General features: G+C 43.4%; 1 protein-coding gene across 2 annotated transcripts in view; it reads left to right on the top strand.

Moving 5' to 3' along the window:
- DENND6A (DENN domain containing 6A) overlaps positions 1 to 20,423 on the top strand; it is a 1,110,795-nt gene that overhangs the window by 756,768 nt on the left and 333,604 nt on the right. For both annotated transcript variants that reach the window (XM_044078774.1, XM_044078775.1), the window contains exons 13-14: positions 1,474 to 1,539; positions 1,653 to 1,717. In XM_044078774.1, coding sequence (XP_043934709.1) covers positions 1,474 to 1,539; positions 1,653 to 1,717 — 131 coding nt within the window. The remainder of the gene's footprint in view (positions 1 to 1,473; positions 1,540 to 1,652; positions 1,718 to 20,423) is intronic.

Raw genomic sequence — 20,423 nt, 5'->3', positions numbered from 1 at the left:
GTTATATACCCAGCTTTTGCCCTGAATGAGAACAATAGTGAAGATGAAGTAGATAACTTATGTATTTAAAAAATGTTTTTTTTCTGTTGCTCATATAATAGGAAAAAGTTTTGTCCGATATTAACAATAATGATAGTTTCAAACTGGGGGATTAACAGGAAAATGTTCATATCACTTGATGCGCTTCCATATCCTTCATTGAAGTGAGATCTCCTTCCAGGGATAGTCCAGTGAAAAATTGACTCAGGCTCCTTTTGAACCTGCTAGTTCGACTTGCTTGCATCTTTGTACTCTGGAAGACTGTTCTGCTTTTGGCTGTTACTTCTGCAAAGAGAATGTCTGTACTTCAGGCTCTTGTAGCCATTCCTCCTTTTTTAAATTTTCACAGAGACAGGGTGTCACTTTGTAGTAATCCTTCTTTTATGCCCCAGGGAGTTAATGAGTTGTCCCTTAATCAATTCAACTTCCTTCCCTTTTTTCTTCTCGTCGGTTTGCCATTGAGAAGGTTCTCTACACCTTAGATCTGCATAGACAGCTCGGATGTTATTTGGATAAAACAAAGGTTATTTACAAATCTGAGCAACATTTTGTATTTTTTATTCCCAGAGCATTGGGTTTAGCTTTTTTCTAAGCAAACTATCTCCTCCTGGATCTATGCCATTTCCTTTTGTTATTCATTTCATGGCAGATGTCTTTCTTTATCTGTAAAGGCAAATTCTACTTTGGTGGTTACCTCTTCTGGTGCCTTTTTCAAGGGTTTGGATACCAGTTCCATCCTTGTAGCGGCTTCTTGGTCCTCTCTTCATACTTTTACAAGGCATTCCAAATTGGATGCAGTTTTCAGGACCAGGGCAGGTTTTACCAGGGCTATTCTGCATGTGGTTGTAGAGGGCTCTTCTGTGCTTTTCTCTTCCCAGTCTTTTTCTTAGCTCTTGTTCTTTCCTTGCAGTAACAAATACTGCAACAGTGGTATGAAAAGAGATAGTACAGTTGTGTAAAATTACAGTTGTGTAAAATCTTGTCATAACAGAAGATGCCCTTCTCTTCACTGTTGCAGTATTTGGTACCTCCCTTAATCGTCCTCCTGTTATGGCTGTTGCCTCTGTCTTTTGTTACATTCCTTGTCTAGGGGCTTTCACTTCCCTTCCCTTCTGAACTTTTTCTTCTGAATGTACATACAAGTGAAAGACACTGCAGTAGATGAAAGAGCCCAGTGAAAATGACTGATTGGCAGTATCAGGCAGAATTGTTTCTGCTCTGCGTCCACAAGACACAGTTTTGTTACAGGTGAGGAACTGTCATGTCTAGTATGCAAATAAGCTAATCAGGTAAGTGCTGCTTTGTTCTTAGAACATAACTTTAAAACCTTAACAAATATAGACTACTAGTCTATAGAGCAGTGTTCATTGCTGTTCATGGTTTCTGAGGTCTTAAATGCAAAAATGTATAACTAGGCTTCTTTCTGTTCCATAGGTGATGTTCCAAAGCAAGTGAAGATCAAAAAGTTGAAAAGTCTGAAAACTTTGGATTCTAAACCTGGTAAAGACTATTGACATTTCAAGCTTAGAAAGTTTCAACTCATTTTAACTTAAAGTAAAAATGTGTTATTCCACTGTATTTGAAAACACTGTTTTCCTTTCTTCTTTCCTCAGGTGTGTACACGTCTTATAAGCCTTTTCTAAACAAAGATGAGGACATTATCAAACAGTTACAAAAGGTAATAAAATTACACCTATGACTTGCTTTGTTGTACTGTAAAACTGTCTTAGTCCCTGCATCTTTACTGACAGTTGTTTTGTCAGTACCCTAGTTCATCTACACATTTCCTCTTATATTTTCTCTGGTCATTTTTCTTTATATGAGAAACATTTGCTACGAATCTGTTTAACACTCTGCTCCATTTCCAAAGTTATCCCTCAGTACCCTGTTTGTATCTCTGACACATTTAAAGGCCTTAGTTTTACTCCCCTACCCTCTTTTTTCTGTTTTTCAAGAATGTGCATGATGTTCTTCGTGTTTCAGTGTTGCAGTCATCACACCTGGGTTATTTACCTGCAGGTAGCCCTCATTCGGCCCGAATACCAGAGTCTTGGGATTTCTGCGTCGGATGCTGTTGCCTCTTCCATGACGTCAGGTCGTCAGGGGTACAAAACATACAGCCGACTCCATTATGTCAGTCTTTTTTGCTGAGAAGGAGCCTGAAGCAGAAGCAGTTTGCAAGTGCCAGTCGGCCGCTACCTAAAATTTTAATTTTTTTGAGTTTCAAACCTGAAGTCTTCTAAAGCTAAGTACTCTATTGGGGATTCTTTTTTCTTGCTCTAACCGATGTCAGAAAAAAGTAACAATTGTCTTGCCTGTGGAAAACAAATACCTCACAGAGATTTTCATTCTTACTGCATCACCTGTTTAGGCCCAGACCACGACGTCCCTAGCTGTCAGTTTTGTGCCTTGTTTAACGCCCGAGCCATTCATCATTGGGCTATTTTTGTAGCTAAATTCCTTTGCTTTCATTCTCCATATTCCAAAATGGCTTCGGTAAACCATCCGACTACCGATCTTCAAAAAAGCACAAAGATAGAGACAGACCGCATAGGTTAAAAACTGCTGACACTTCCGTTAAGCTAGTCGCCAGTCCACTGGTACTCAGTGAGGTGCCCTTGTGGCCCCTGATGCCCACTTCTACAAATTTGCAGGCCTCTGCTGAGACCCATTCGGAGTCCTGTATGCCATGGGATACTTCTTCGACTATGGAACCTGCGGATGTCTCTACCTTGGATGGGTCCGGAGCCGCTGTGCAGGCACCGACTTCTGAGGGTATATTCCGACCTACCGATATTCATATTAAACTGACAACCTCATTTCCTACTAAAATTACTGAGTTTCTTAGGCCCAGAGTTCACACTACACCTAGAAAACCGATGTCCAAAGCGCATGCGCAAGCTCCCAAGCCACAAAAACAAATGCTTAGAATGGCTAAAGACCTTATTACTTTAATAAGGGGAAGCCAGCCTTCCCCTGCCAAAAGACAAATAATTGAATTTCCTTCTGATTCCACAGACCAGGAGTCTGATGACTGACCCTTCTGATTACCAGGACATACCCTTGTCTACCTATGAGGATTCAGATGCAGAGGAATCCATTCCCTTTGCCTCCCCTCCAGAAGATTTTTCTTTTGGTGAAACTTTAACAAAGCTTAAGAGAGCATTTCCGCTGGGAATGCCAAGACTATCCTCAGTCCAAAAAGAGACATGGAATTTTTAGATTTGCCTCAGCACAGGCCTCTAGCTATACTCACTGTCCTGGATATTGTAGATTGTGTCTTCTTGGAGTCCAGTCTTACTCCTGACACTTTTACCACCAGCTCCTAGAGAACCTGACAGGTAGTACAGAGTACCTAACTCACAAATTTCTCTTTAAGAATCCTGCTGCGGATCCAGAGACCATTTCCCAGGGGCCTAAAAGCATTAAGGCTACTACAGTCAAAACCCTACCCCTTCAGACAGGGATTCTAGAGCTTTAGACAGATGGGGTAAGAAGGTATATACCTCAGCAACTCTTGCCATCAGGGCTTTGAATTGCCAGTTTCACATGAAGTACCAGCAACATATTATGGAACTAATTAAACAAAAAATGGTGTTACTTCCAGATTGTGCAGAAAATAAAGGTTTACAAGAGTTAATGCATTCTACAAACCAAATTAGTAAACATACTTTGCAGTGTGGGTTTGATGCCCTAGAAGCATCTTGCAGGGCTGCTGTCACTGGATCTGTACTGAGAAGGCATGCTTGGCTAAAGGAACAAATCTTGCCTGACCATGTCAAAGCAAAATTACTAGATGCTCCATTAAATCAGGAGCATTTGTTTGGCACTAAAGCAGAAGAAGTTCTTAAAAAGATGGAAGAAAAAGCTAAATCTATGCACACTGTCAAAGATTTCTTACAGGTACAGCCACTTAGATTCAGTAGGCATTGGCCTTCAAAAAACTGGCCCTTTCCAGTCCCTCACGGGCCTTCTCAGTCCAAACCCAGGGGAAACAGACCACCAAGACTACAGTCTCAGGGTATGCAGAAATCTAAACAATGGAGCATTTCCACCTCAAAGCCAGGGAGTGGTAAGCCACCCCCTTATGGAAAAAGTTCACAATGACTTTCCAATTATCCTTCCCAGCCATGCCCAAGTACTTGTGCTCCTAGGAGGAAAACTCACCCTTCATGCAAAAAACTGGAAGTTCATTACTCAGGACTGATGGGTTCTAAACATTGTATCCCAGGGATACAGATTCTACTTCCACTCACTGCCAACACCAAGCGGGTTGCCAGACCTCCCTCCAAACCAGTGGGCAGAGGCTCAAAAGCAAGTACTTTCCCTTCTCCATATAAGGGCTATTCGGCCTGTCCCAGTAGAACAAAGGGGACAGGGTTTCTACTCCAGACTGTTACTGATGCCCAGAAAAGAGAGCTCTTGGCACCCTATCCTGCATCTATTAGTTCTCAACACCTTTCTGTTGGTCCCAAAATTCAAAATGCTTACACTGCAACAGCTTCTTCTTATGCTAGCCAAGGATGCCTAGTTAGTCACCCTAGACTTGAAAGAAGCTTATCTGCACATCCCCGCCGTGGCACGTCCTATAACTGCATAATGCTGTAGTGTGATGTACTAGTTAGTTAGGAGTTCTAATCCCAGATGTGGCAATTGTGTGTGTCTATGTATTTGTCTGTGGATGGATCAATGCTTTATTACCAACATGGGAAATTGATGCTCCACACCTATGGTCACCCCCTTGTTGGTCAGGCCAGACCAGACCATCAGCTAATCACCCATAACATCCACATCCCACCCCTACCCCCCAGTAAGGAAACCTCCATAAAAAACTTCTCCAAAGCCAACTTCATGCTGCTCAAGTCAGAAGTGACAAACTTCATGACACCCATGCAGACGGAAACTGAAAATTCGACTGCTAAGTCCTACACTAAGGCACTGAACTCATGCATGAATCGTGCTATCCCAAATAGAACCAAGATGCTCTCCTCCAAAAAAAGGAAGCCAATCTGGTGGTCCCCTGACATAAACAAACTTTACAACAAAAATAAGAAACTGTTGCAGAAAAGAGGAAAATCCCAGGATGCAAAAATCACCCTTACCAGCCTCTGTTAGAAGCTGAGATCTCTCATAAAATCCTCCAAAGCTAGTTACGAAAATAAAATTGCCAAAGATTCCAAAGACATCCGCAAGGTATTCTATAACTATGTGAAGAATCTGAATGGCAATGCTCAGATCAGCTCTGAGCTACAACAGAATGGCATTAAATATATTGATACCAAGGATATTGCCAATATCCTGGCAGATCGATTCAGTGCCAACTTCACCCCCCCACCCTCTAAACGGCCCATCTCAGTACCAGAATATTGCCAAATTCCAGTAATAACGGCCATACAGGTAACAAAATGCACTCTCCAAAGCTAAGAATACAGCATCCATGGGACCAGATGACATCCCAGGCTGTGTACTACATGAACTACAAAATGAACTGGCACCTCACGTAAGTGTCATGTTTAATCATAGCTTCACCTCAGGCTTCATGCCCACTGAGTGGTGCACAGCTACAGTTATCCCACTCCATAAGTGAGGATCCACCTTGGATCCCGGGAACTACCGCCCCATCAGTCTGATGAGCCTGATCTGCAAGGCCATGGAACGTATTATCATGGAACTTATAAACAGAGACATTGGCAACCTTCAAACACTGGACCCCACCCAGTTTGGGTTCGTGAAGGGCCGATCTTGTCTCCTGAACCTGATTGACTTCTTCGAATCAGTCTCCAAAGCCGTGGACGAGGGTAATGTGGCCCACACAGCCTATCTGGACCTTGCCAAGGCCTTTGACATCATCCCCCACTCTGGAATCATAGGTAAACCTACTTAGCTGGGTATTAATCCCTACATCACTCGATGGGTTGCCAACTGGCTTACTGGCAGAATTCACACTGTAAAAGTAGCTGACTCCAAATCCGGCTCCAAACAAGTGTAGTACATCAGGGTTCAGTCCTTGGACCACTCTTGCTTGGCATCTACTTCTCTGAAGTACAGGCCAACACTAAGGGACTCTGGCTAACAAAGTTCGCAGATGACTGCAAATTGGGAGCCATTACTGAATCCCCAAATTATGTGGATACTCTACAAAAGGACCTTACAGAAACAGATGCTTGGTGCCAGAGCCATGGGCTCAAGCTCAATACCAAGAAATGTATTGTTATCCCCTTTGGGAAAAAACATGTACCCATGAATTACCACATAGGTGGCAGTACACTAAACACCGAAAGTGTGATAAGGGACTTAGGGACACATGTGGACAGTTGTTTCACCTTCGATAATCATATCACCGCAACAATCAGGAAATCGTTCTATGTGGCACACCTCATCACTAAGGAATTTGCATCCAGAAAAAAGGAGGTCATTGTCCCACTGTACTCATCCCTCATTAGACCTATTATAGAATACAACACCCCATTTTGTATGTACCTCTCAAGACATCTGCAACAACTGGAAAGGCCACAGAAGTACCTCACTAAAAGAATCACATGCCTAAAGTCGATGCCCAATGCTGACCGCCTTAAAAAACTCCAGCTATACTCTGTTGCATATCATCTACTCAGAGGCGATCTCTGCTTAACATACAAGGCCATATCAAACCCAGAGCTGTTGTGCTACACTTAAAGAAATCCCAATCCCTCAGAGCCACATGCTTCAGGTATCTAAACTTTGTTATCACAATAAACAAAACATGCTGGAGGGATAGGTTCCTGACCCAGAGTCTCCCCAGACTCTGGAATAGACTGCCCATACATGTCAAGCAGAGCGCCTCTTTGGCCCTCTTCAAAAGGAACCTTGATGATTGGATGGGAGAAAGGAAATTCACCCCAGTAATCACGTCAGTCGCCCTGCTAGACAGGGTTCCAGGGAAGTAAATACTGTGGGAAGAAATAGCCAGGGGATTGTTATGGCTGGGCTTGTATAGGCCCTAGGGCCGATACCCTAGTACCAACCTATGAACCCATAAGGGAGTCTTGCAGGAAATATCTACGTTTCAGGGCAGGCTCCATGCACTATCAGTTCTCTGTACTTCCCTTTGGCTTGTCTACTGCGCCCAGAGTATTCAGAAAATGCCTGGCTCTAGTCATTGCTTACTGCAGGCACAGAAATATTCAAATCTACCCATACTTGGACGATTGCCTGATTCAGGCAGACAGGCAGGAATTGCTACTTCAGCACCTGTCATTTGTAAAAAGACTGCTAACTTCACTAGGATACACCATCAATGAAAATAAATCACAACTGGTGCCCAGCCAACAAATTGTATTCCTGGGAGCAAGCTTGAACACAGCTTCCCAGATGGCATTCCTCACTCCAGAAAAGCAAGTCCATTTGACAAACTATTTCAAACTAATGGCCAACAAAACCCAGCTATCTGCAAGGAAAATACTACAAGCCCTGGGGTTCATGGCCTCATGTATTCTGCTAATTCCATATACAAGACTACATATGAGGAAACTTCAGTGGTATTTAAAAAATCTCTGGTGTCAACATTCCCAGGACCTGGAACCAGTGATTCCTGTCATACCTTGTCTAAGGGCAGACTTCCTTTGGTGGGCAGAAGCATGCAACCACAAGGGACTTCCTTTCACTCAACCCCTCGCCACCCAAACCCTGAAAACAGACATATCAGACTATGCATGGGGGCCTCACATGGCAGGCAAATGCATTCAAGGCAGATGGAGCCCAGAACAAATTCCCCTGCATATCAATCAAAAAGAGATGCTAGCTGTACAAAATGCTCTGACAGTCTTCAAATACCTTATCCTTCCAGGACAGCTCCTGATAAAGACAGACAACACCACAGTTATGTGGTACATAAAAAAGCAGGGGGAGCTCATTCTTACCCACTCTGCAGGTTAGCCATGGCCCTGTGGAACACAGCCTTGAGCATCCAAGTATACCTACAAACTCAATTCCTGCCAGACAAGCAAAATTCACTGGCAGATGACTTAAGCAGAAATCTTTTGGACCCTCACGAATGGAAACTGGAACCCAACTCATTCAAACTTCTAACCCAGAGGTGGGGAACACCGGAGGTGGACCTTTTTGCCTCCCCCAACACCACCAGTTGAACAAATTTTACACCAGGAACCCTCACAGCAGAGCCTGGAGGGTAGGCGCACTATCCTTTACTTGGGAAAACCTCTCATTTTATGCCTTTCCTCCTCTGCCCCTCTTCTCAAAAGTACTACTCAAGATCAAACAGGACAGGCCAAAGGCAATCCTTATTGCACCAGATTGGCCATGCCAGCACTGGTACCCACTCCTACACAGTCTGATAGCAGTGCCACCCTTGCACCTACATCAGACACCTTCCCTGCTGTCTCAGCAGGAGGGACAGATTTTGCATCCACAGCTGCAAACCCTAAACCTTGCAGCCTGGCTTATCCCCTGAATACACCACCAGCATCCCTAAACAAACAGGTGCTGGACGTCATCTTTGAGGCCAGAAGGCCTAGCACTCAGAAATCCTATGCTGAAAAGTGGAAAATATATTGTTCTTGGAGTCAGTCTCAAGGAAAGGACACCGTGCCCACCTTACCTCAAATCCTTGATTACCTAGCAGAGCTCCTCCACAGAGGCCTATCCTTCTCATTCATTAAGATTCATGCCTCTGCCATATCAGCTCATTATAATACTGAGCCACCTCACTTTTCTCACCCTCTCATCAAACGGTTTCTGAGAGGAGCTAACAATTTAAGGCCCCCTAGGAGAGCTCCCACCCCGGCTTGGGACCTTAACGTTGTACTGGAGAAGCTCACACTTCCCTCTTTTGAACCTGTTGCTTCAGCAGAGTTAAAATTCCTCTCTTGGAAAACATCCTTACTTCTAGCTATTACTTCAGCAAGAAGAGTGTTTGAGTTGCAGGCACTAATGGCGATAGAGCCCCTCATTATGTTCCATGCTGACAGGGTTTCCCTCAGGGCTAGCCCATCCTTTATGTCCAAGGTGGTATACAGTATGGCTTTAAACCAATCCATCTATTTGCCAACCTTTTTCCCTAACCCTCAGAATAAAGGGGAAAGGATCCTGCACTTCTTGGACGTGCACAGGCAGCTCAGGTTCTACCTTGACAGGACTAAGCCTTTCAGAAAATCTGACCAGCTGCTAGTCAGCTTTGCTACAGGGGCAGAGGGCGCAAACCATTTCCAAATGGATAGCACACTGCATCCATTTCTGCTACAAGCACCATGGAAAAGCTACCCCTCAGGGGATCAGAACTCATTCCACTAGAGCTACTTCGACCTCTGCAGCATTTCTCAGGCAAATCCCTACCAGCAACATCCTGGAAGCTGCAACCTGGAGTTCTGTACACACTTTCACCAAGCATTACCACTTACCTATTTTGTTCTAAATGGAGCTGGATTTGCTACAGCAGTCTTACAAGGTCTGCTAGCTAGCCCTAACACTTCTTGACTGCCTCCACCCTTCCTCAGCTTTGGGAATCAATCCAAGTGTGATGACTGCAATAGTGAAACACGAAGAACATAGTACAGTTGTGTACGCTTACCATAAATGTAGATGTTCGAGTGTATTCACTGTTGCAGTCCTGGTTTCCCTCCCTCCAACCCCCTGGCTTTCTATATCCTTTCTACCTATCCTCTTTATGGCCATTTTTTATGGCAGGGGTATTTACTTTTTACTGGAGGTGTTCCACACCATGTAATAGCTTCTTATTTTGGGGGCTCCTGACATCTAGGGCAAGAAAAACTGATGAAATGGCGTCAGCTGCATGTTTTATACCCCTGATAACCTGACGTCATGGAAGAGGTGACAGCATCCGATGCAGAAATCCCAAGACTCTGGTATTCAGGCCGACTGAGGGCTACCTGCAGGCAGATAACCCCAGTGTGATGACTGCAACAGTGAATACACTCGAGCATCTACATGTATGGTAAGTGTACACAACTGTGCTTATTCTCTTCTTGTGACTTGCCCTCTGTACCATCTTTATTTTCTTCTCTGGATGACTATCTCTTTGATATGTTTGATATATTTTTTTTACTAAGAAATTACTTCTACTGCTTAGGAGGAGGAAAGGCTAGAAATGGTGTAAGAACTGTGACAAGGTAAAGGCTTCAGAAGACAATGAGGGATGTCATCAGAATTGGTGACAAGATTCAAGGCACTCTGACTCCAGTATAATGATAGGGCAGTATTCATAATCACAGCCTATGCCCCACAGCATGGTTGTGATAGTGAGGAAAAGAGTGCATTCAGACAGCAGTTGCTGGACTTGTTAGATAAAGCAGGACACCAGAAGTTGGTGTAGACTTCCTCCTAGTATGGAAAGGGCAGTGGGGTATTATCAGCAATTGCAAGATTATCCCAGGTGAAATAGTCAGCCCACAGTATAAAGCACTGGTTGCCACAGTCAGCTGGAAGCAGTGGTCAGGGAAAGCTCTATGGTCAACAGGGACTAGGCTGAAGACCCGGGAGTTAACTGGAGAGAAGGCACAACAATTGAAGGATTTGCTCAGGGCTCTAGCACCTCATAAAGAAGAGGAAATAGTTGGAGTTAAAGAAGAATGCTACTTCAAAACAGCATGTGTGAGGACTACAGAACAAATATGATCAAATGTCAATAAAATAAATAATAATATGTTGCCAAGTCAGGTACAAAATAAGGTACATAAGGAAAGCTGAAGGTGGAATGCAGAAATCCAGGAAGTCATAAAAAGAAAGGAGTGCTAGAAAAACTGGGAGATAGAAAAGATGGACCAGGCTGGGAGGGAATACTGGTTAACTAACAACGCTAATAGAGGAATTGCAGTGGCAAAGAACAAGGCATCAGAGACACTGTACCAGCTTCTGTAAAGTGGCGTAGTAGATGGCATAAAGAAACTGTATCAGGTTATATGACAACAACAGAAAGATAAAGAAAATGGTCATCAGACACCCTTCACAAGGAATGCCAGCAACAACCTACGCACCAGTCCACTGGACATCAAAGGCACATGGGGGGAGTACTTCCAGCAGCTTCTAAGTGAAGAGGTCCCCACAGAAGCTGTACTGCCCCAGACACAGCCTTGGATGAAAGAAGAGGAGGAACCTATTATAGAAAAGTAAGAACAGCAATAAGGGAAATGAATTCAGGAAAATCAAAAGGCTCAGATGAGGTCACAGCAGATATGATAAAACTTTGGGTGAGACAGTGGAGAACTGAGTCCTGAGGGTATTCATAGCAGTATGGAGAGGGAGATGTATTCCATATGACTAGAGAATAAGCAAACCAGTGGACTGTGTTCATGAACAAAGGGGAGATTCACAAATGTCGGCAGTATAGAGTATCAAACTCCTATCACACTACTTGAAATTTCTGGTGAGGGTGATTGATAAAGAAATACTCATAGCCATAGAAAGAAAGATGGGAGATGAGCAGTCCAGATTCAGATCAAGATAAGACACAACTAATGACATATGTAATGTCTGAGTGATAAAGATTAGGTAGATTATAAGTGATGTATAATATTTGCAGCTGGAAGTGTGTGAGTATGGATTGTGATGTAAAATGCTTGCATCTAGGATTGCGTCAGTGTGATTTGTTTTCATTTATATAAATGTATGATTGCCTATGCAGTAAGTGATGATTTAATAAAAATGTTTCTTGTCTAAAAAAGGCAGGAATTGAATAATTTATGTAATATTGCTTAGGTTTATATGATATATAGCAATATATGTGAAGTATAATGTTTATATTAATATAGTTTGATTACTTTTATATGAATATACATTTGCCTATGTCACAAGTGATAATTCAATAAAGGTGTTTGGGGAAAAAAAGATATGACACAACAAACCAGATCTTTGCAGTGAGATAGATACTTGAGAAGAAGATAAAGATGAGGAAAGATGAGTTCAACTGGGCATTCCTAGACTTGGAGAAAACATATGACAAGGTCCCAAGAAGGCTAATTTAGGCAGTCTTGTAGTCATTTGAGGTCCCAGAAACATTGGTAGAATTAGTGCAGGCTATATACCAGAACCTCATAACTCCAGTACAAAAACAGTTTCCAGTTTTACAGAGGGGTTCCAAGTGGGAGTGGGTGTGCACGAGGGTTCAGCAGTGAGCCCACTGCTGTTCATACTGGTGATGAACAACATTAGCAAACAGGTCAAAGGGGACCAATCAACAAAGCTGCTGTATGCAGATGGTGAGGCATTACTGGCAGACACTGCGCAAGAACCTCAGCAATAGATGAGGGCATGGAATGCAGTACTGAAGGGACATGGGATGAAACTGAGTACATATAAGGCAGTTGTAATTACAGCAAATGGGGAGATAAAAAAGCTGAGAACTGAAATAGAAAGAAAGTAGTGGAACAGGTTAATAGCTTCAAGTGTATGAGAGGGGTGGTTGAAGAGAAGGAGACTCTGAATAAGGAGGTCAAAGTTAGAATCAGAGGGGCTGCCGCCGACTGGCACAGAGGGTCAGGAGTAGTGTATGATAGAAGAATGCCAAAGAAGCTGATAAGTAAGGTGTACAAAACAGTGGTGCAACCAGTACTACTGTATAGTACATCAGTTGAGGATGCTAGAGGTGATAGAAAAGTGCCTGAGACAGGTTGTAGGATGCAAACTGCAGGACAGACAAAGAAATAGGATATAAGATCAGAAGCCAAAATAGCTCCAATTGCAGAAAAGATCAAAGAGTACAAATTACAGTGGTTTGGCACATTGCAGAAAAGCAGAAGACAGTAAGGTGAAGAACATTTGGACAGACAGGAAGAAGGCAAGAGGAAATCAGGGTATCCAGCAAAGAAGTGGATGAAATTGTATGAGATCCACCAAAGAGGTGGATGGGATTGTATGAAATCAAGCATAAGTGTCAAAGAAGGTTGGAGAGTGGCATTGAATAGAGAGAGAGATGGCAGCAGTTGACATGACATCCCAACCTCATGTAGATAGTGGAAAAAGGGAGGCTGATGATGATGATGATGATTATGACTTCAGCACTTAATCAGTTCATAAAAAAGGCCATCTGTGTGGCATTGCCACCTTATTTCATCTTGTGATCTTTATCCCTGTTTTCACAGTACTGTTTGGGTAATATATCCCTGTCTGTGTACAGACTGGCTCAGAATTTCCAAGGTACAAACCCTGGATTGTGATTGGTTGAATAAATAATATATGCAGACACATGGTAGCTCATAAGGCTGAGAGTCCCTGAAGCATCAGGCAACCTTTTCTGGACAGCAAGGTGGTTCAGTGGTAAGGTCTGTGCCTCGTGTTTATAGGCATCATGGTCTGGTCCTGACTTTCTTTCACTGTATGGTGTTTGCATATTCTTCCTGTCTTTGTATAGGTTGAGTCACTCTGCTGCAGTTTCCTCCCATCTCTGAAAAACGTAGTTTGTAAATGTATGTGTGTTTGTTGGTCATGTTCGAGTAGGGGTTTGTTCACCCAGGATTTGTTGACTAAATTAGGTCATCTCCTATTTAACTGACTGCTTGAATGTGAAGAGAGTACCACTAAGCCCTTCAGAACCCATGGTAGAGCCAGTCCTGGTAATTCAACATTTTGTGATTTGCCAGAATTGATTTGACGACTACTGTGATTAGATAGAATTCAAAGTTTAAGGAGTAGAATTGAGTGTGTGTGTCTGCACATATATTTTTATACATCCACACACACACCCAGATATACCTACTATTTATACACAGATACAAAACAAACCCAAAGTAGGAGTGAACGCGTCCTTGATCTACCTCTTGTGCACAAACCACAACACAGAGAAATCACAGATCAGCACCTAGGATCCTTGAAAAAACTTTATTCAACAACAAACAACTGGAGACCATGGTGTCATCTGAAACCGACTTTTTCAATGCACATTGCCAGGTGCTACCAAATCCATTTAAACACCACCAACCATTTAACTGCTGGCATATTCTTAGAGAAGTAGTACATACTTCTTAACAGGAAGCAATAATAATTGTAAAGAAAGATACAAGAGAGGTTATTAAAAAATGTATATAGCTCAAAAGAAAGCTCAGTAAAAATCAAGTTTAGTGCATTAGTATAGCCAGTAAATAATAGATTGGATGGGAGATAGGAAATTCACCCCGGGGATCACTTCTGTGGCTCTGCTTGACAGGGGCACAGGAAATTTTTTTTTTTCGGTGGCAAAAACCAGGGTACCATTTGGGTAGGCCTATATAGGCCCTAGGGCCAATAGCCTAGTACCTACCTATGAACCTGCACATGTAAACCTGGTTAAAACCAACCTCCTGCTGTAATTATCCAGTATTGTTCTCTGTTCAGCAACTCGTGTTTTGCAGTATCTGTTTTGCCATTAGCTTTATTTATTTATTTTTTATTGACCAGGTTAGTCCCACTAGGCTAATAGCCTCTTTTTTAGGGGAGACTAAAGGTGGTATTTAGATTTCTAAGGGAAATTTGGCCAGGGTATTGGGGAACTACCTCTACTCTTTTCCATAGGTGCTAAGTAATCTTTTACATCCACCTAAGCTACCACCAACTCAAGCAGCTGGGGCCTCAGTTTAACTTCCCATCCAAAGGATGACACACTCAGGATTACAGCACCCCCTTATGCTGCACTGCAGTGTCAGCAATTAATCTACCTGGTGTAGGAATAGAACCCACAGCCTTCTGCACTAAAGATAAGTGTGCCATCTGTGCCACTGACACTGCTTAATTTTTTTTCATTGTTTATCAATTCCAACAAAACATGTGACCTCAGTAATGCAGGAGCTCTGTCCCAAGGCTCTGTATCTACAAGTTTACTGAGAATTTTGTCAGTGTTTAATTTATGCATATTTATCAAGAAGAACCTTGTTGCATATTAAGTTTAATCAGTTAAATAAATGCCTGCTCTGTAATTGAAAGTCTCTGTGAAATAGTCTGTGCACTCTAAGGACCTCTTACTAAGTTGGCCACTGTAACCTTTTGCTTGACCAGTAGACCATACTGCATATGCAAGTTATTTAGTCTCAGGAAATGACAGACAGCCTGTTTTATTTGCATCTCTTTGTTAATTGCTTTGGTCTGGCTATAAACTCATTGTTCTCAGTTATAAATGGACCTGAGGGTCAACATCCAATCCCAACTCTGCCCAGCAGCCACATATCACCACATCCACTTTCAATTCCAAACTCTGCCCACATCCTATATAAAACTACTCCTAAACTTAAACTGTGCTCTTCAGCTCTTTTTCCAAGTGAGTACCTAAAATAGCAGCCAGTAGCATTGCCTATCCTGTTTCAGTCCTTATAAATAGTTCATTCCACGAATCCCACATTCCCTGTCTGTAAAAAAAGTCACACATTATCCCTCTGCACAAAGATAGTAGTGCTATAGACATTAATAATTTTAGACCTAGAGCAATCTTATCTCCCCTCATCAAAATACTAGAAAAATGTATTCAAAAACAATTTCTAGACTATCGCCTGCAGGAAGAACTCCTATCCCCTATACAACATGGCTTCCGTCCTTATAGCACTAGCACTGCCCTTCTAACCTGTATCAATACTGTCAGTAAATCTAGAGATAATGGCAAACTAGTCTCTTTCTTATTTTTATACTTGTCTAAAGTCTTCAACACAGTTTGCCACAGCAAACCTCTACTTCAAATGTCATCACTTATTCTCTCACAGCCCACCCTTCTGTTGTTCAAAAACTACCTGTCCAGTAGGTATCAGTCAGTAAGATGGCACTCCACACTCTATCCTTACCTCCCATTCACCACCGGTGTACCACAAGACTCTATCCTTGGTCCCCTCCTCTTTAACATTTTCACCAACAGGCTGTATACTTCCACACAACAGACTACCCTAATATAAAATGCAGATGACTCCACTCCCATTTGCACATCTGACAACAAGGTACACCTCCAAAAAATTACTCTGGAAGCTTTAACAGCCACCAAAACATGGCTTCATTACTCACAACTCATGCTCAACCCAAAACAGACCAAACTACTACTTTTTCCCCAAATCACACTCTCATGAAAAAAACAAAAATTAAATTCCTGTTTGTTGATAATACAACCATTAAAGTTACTTCTCATAGGACTATAGGAGGTTACTAGGGTATTGGCCTTGAGGCCCTTATAAGCCTAGCCAAGAGTTTAGCCCATGTTTAGATAAATCAGCACTCGATGCCGCTGTCCAGCAGGGACACGGGTGGAATCCCATGGGGTGTAGTTTCTGTTTCCCATCCAGTTATCCAGGTTGCACTTAAAAATGGGTAAAGAGGTACTCTGCTTGATGTGGAGAGGGAGTCTATTCCATAGATGGGGGAGTCTCTGAGACACAAATCTGTCCTGCCAACAAGTCTTGTTGATGTCACAGACCATGTTGAGGCCAAGCGTGTGGGTTACTCGAGTGAAGCTTGACTTTCAGATATGCAGCAGTTCCATCAAGGCGGGGTCCGTGATCACCTTGTATGCCAGACAGAGGTCACCTCTGAGGAGTCTGTATGAAACCGAGTAGAGGGATAGGGCTTTTAGCCTATCTGTGTATGGTAGATGTTTGAGTCCCCGGATTCTCCTGATGAGGAACCTCTATGGTTTCTCCAGCTGCTGCATGTGCTTTGCGAGGTACATGCCGAAAGGGGCGTTGTACTCAATAGTGGGCCTTATAAGGGAAGAATACAGTGATGTTATGACCTCCTTGTCCCTGGATGAGATACCCATACTTGTGAGGTGGGCCACATAAAAGACTTTCCGTACAGTGGAAGCAACATGGTGGTCAAAAGTTAGGTTACTATCAACCTGGGTGCCCAAATTCCTCACGACTGATTACATATTTAGGACGTTGTTATTAATGTGATGATGTGGGGATGTCACTCTCCCCAAAGGGGATGATGATGCATTTTTTTTTGGTATTCATCTTAAGGCCATATTTCTGCCACCAGTCATTTGTCTGAGTGCGTCCCTCTTGGAGTATGTCCACATCACTAGGGGAACTGATGACAGCACCCAGCTTACAGTCATCTGCAAATTTGGTCAGCCATAGCCCACTGGTTTTGGCCTGCACCTCAGAAAAGTATATCCCAAATAACAGAGGCCACAAGACCAAACCCTGGGGTATGCTACTTGTTACGGGTCTACTGCTTGAGGTGGCTTTCAGTATTTTGACTACATGGGTTCTATCTGTGAGCCAGTTTGATACTCATCTGGCAACATATGGATTGATGGCTAGTTGAGAGAGTTTATCTATTATGCCTGAGTGGGGAGTAGTGTCAAAGGCTTTGGCAAAGTCAAGGTAAGCAGTGTGCACTGTCTTCCCCTTGTCCATGGGTTTGGTGACTGTCTCAAAGAAGTTGACCAAATTTAGCAGACATGACCTTCCCTTGACAAAGCCAAACTGTGTGGGATCAAGTGTTTGGAGGTTGACAATGTCCTTGTTAATGAGGTCCATGATGATCCATTTCCCTGGCCTTGCAGATCAGGCTAGTTAGGCTGATGGGTATATAATTTCCTGGATTGGTAGACAGTCCACCTTTGTGTAAAGGGATGACAGTGGCTGTCCTCCACTCAGCTGGGACAAAGCCAGTACTCAGGCTTTGGTTGAATAGGGTGCCTAATGATGCTGCAAGTTCCTGCCTGAGTTCACCTAGTATGCAGCCTGGGATGTTATCTGGTCCCATGGAGGCTGTATGTTTTGCCTGTTCCGTAGATATAAGGGGAAGGGGGCAGGTACTGGGGATGCCCTGATTTACTGATGGGGGGGACAGAGGGTTAAAGTTTTCACTGAATCTTCCAGCCAGCAAGTTTGCTATATCTACATCATTTGTATATGTGGTGTCCTTGACCACCAGTTCTGAACTGATCTGGGTGCTTCCTTTGAGGTTGCGGACATATGTGAAGAAGGCCTTGTGATTGTCTCTAGTAGAGGTGGCCAATTTGGACTCAAAGTTTGCTTTGGAGGATTTCACTAATGCTCTTATTTGCTTGTTCAGGCTAAGGAGATATTGCTTCCAGTTGGGCGCATGCTCCTTCTTGGTCTTGGACAGCAATTTTTTTTCCTTTTGTTATAGAAATTATTTATTGCAGATGTCCACCATAGGTTCATAGGTAGGTACTAGGCTATCTGCCCGAAGGCATTTATAAGCTTAGCCAGAATGTGTTGGCTTTCGCCACCCCCTTAGATTAGTTCCCTGTGCCTCAGTCCAGCAGAGCCGCTGAAGTGATCCCGGGGTAAACTTTCTGTTTCCCATCCACTTGTCAAGGTTTCTTTTGAAGAGTGTTAGCGAGGAGCTCTGCCTAATGTAGATTGGAATCTTGTTCCAATGCATGGGAAGTCTCTGGGACAGGAATCTATCCCTCCAGCATGTCCTATTTATTATTGTGGTGAGGTTTAGATCCCTAGAGTGTGTGGCTCGAGGGGATAAGGTTTTCTTTAGGTGGAGCATGTCCATCAATTCTGGGTTGGACATGGCCTTGTATGTCAGGCAGAGATCACCTCTGAGTAGGCAGTATGCAACCGAGTACAGCTGGAGTTTCTTCAGTCGAGCTGCATAGGGCATCTGTTTGAGGCCAGTGATCTTCTTGGTGAGGTACCTCTGTGGTCTTTCCAGCTGTTGCAGGTGTCTTGTAAGGTACATCCCAAATGGGGCGTTTGTACTCTATGATGGGTCTGATGAGTGATAAGTAGAAGAGCACAATGACCTCTTTTGATCTGGATGTCAACCATTTTGTGATTAAGTGGGCCTTGTAGAAGGATTTTCTAACCACTTTGGCAATGTGATTATCAAAGGTGAGATTACTATCTACTTAGGTCCCCAGATCCCTTATTATGTCTTCTATATTTAGGGGACTACCACCTATGTGGTAGTTTGTGGGTACTTTGTTTTTTCCAAAGGGGATGACTATGCACTTTTTGGCATTTAGCTTGAGGCCATGATTTTGACACTAGGTATCCGTCTCAGTGAGACCCTTTTGGAGGATGTCTATGTCAGCTGGAGAGTCAGTTATAGCCCCTAGTTTTCAGTCATCTGCGAACTTGGTCAGCCATAGTCCTCCTGTGCTTGCCTGTACCTCTGAGAAGTATATACCGAACAGGAGGGGTCGTAGGACTGAGCCCTGGGGAACACCACTTGTAACTGGTTTAGAGTCGGACCTAGCTTCCACAACTCTCACCATATGGGTTCTGTCCGTGTGCCAGTTGGCAACCCATCTTGTGATGTAGGGGTTTATGTTCAGGCTGGTGAGCTTGTCTATAATACCAGAATGGGGAATGGTGTTGAAGGCCTTAGCGAGGTCTAGGTAGACTGTGTGTACCACCTTTCCTTCGTCTATAGACTTGGTAACTGTCTCAAAGAAGTCCACCCAGGTTTAGGAGGCATGATCTGCCCTTAACAAAGCTGAACTGGGTAGGGTCCAGTGTTTGGAGGTTCCCAATGTCTCTGTTAATGAGTTCCATGATGATGCGCTCCATAGCCTTGCATACCAAGCTAGTCAGGCTTATAGGGCAATAGTTCCTGGGGTCTGTTGTGGCTCCACCTTTGTGAAGCGGAATAACCATTGCTATTCGCCACTCTATGGGTATGTAGCCTGTGGAGAGGCTGAGTTTGAACCATGTGTTTAGGTGAGGGGTTAGTTTGTCTTTGAGCTTGTGTAGGACGCAGCCTGGGACACCGTCCAGTCCCATTGATGCTGTGTTTTTTGGCTTTGGAGAGGGTTGTTTTAACCTGAGTGTCTGTGATTTCAGGGACTCTACATTATTCTGGTATGGACAGGCAGGTTTAATCTTCCTTGCAGAGGATGATTTAGGCCTGTTGGGTATTCCTGATTCCATGCATCTGTATATATGCTCATACAGTGCTTTGGTGTAGTTTTGAATATTGGTGCCAGTTCCTACAGAGGGGGAGGGGGCTGTGAAGCTTTTTATACCATCCCTCAGGAGGCTATAATCAGCTTTGGAGAAGTTTTAATGTCTGATCCTAGCTAGAGGGGAGCAGGGGGAGATGGTGACTTCAAAAGTGACCGCTTTGTTGTCGGATCTTACCAGGGAGGATGATACTATAGGGATGCTGCAGTGGTTACTCATGTTGGTTAATACTAAGTCCAAGATATTATCACTTCTTGTGGGGGTATCGACTAGCTGTTCCAAGGCATTTGCATTGACAAAATCAAGGGATTTCTGGGTATTTGTGTTCTGGCATGAGTAGTTCTTCCAATCTATGTTTGCGAAGTAAAAGTTACCCAGGATCAGGGCAAAGGGTTGAATCTTGTTAGATTCGAACAGATCCAAATAGGCAGATTGGGCGTCTTGAGTCAGATTTGGGGGCCAGTAGCTTGCTGTTATTTGAATAGGGGTCTTGTCAATGGTTAACTGCACCCGGAGTGTCTCCTGTGTGTCATA

The sequence above is a fragment of the Protopterus annectens genome, chromosome 7.part1 (assembly GCF_019279795.1).
Source record: "Protopterus annectens isolate FY-2018-M chromosome 7.part1, PAN1.0, whole genome shotgun sequence".
NCBI lineage: Eukaryota > Metazoa > Chordata > Ceratodontiformes > Protopteridae > Protopterus > Protopterus annectens.
This window is presented reverse-complemented; position numbering and strand designations above follow the sequence as displayed.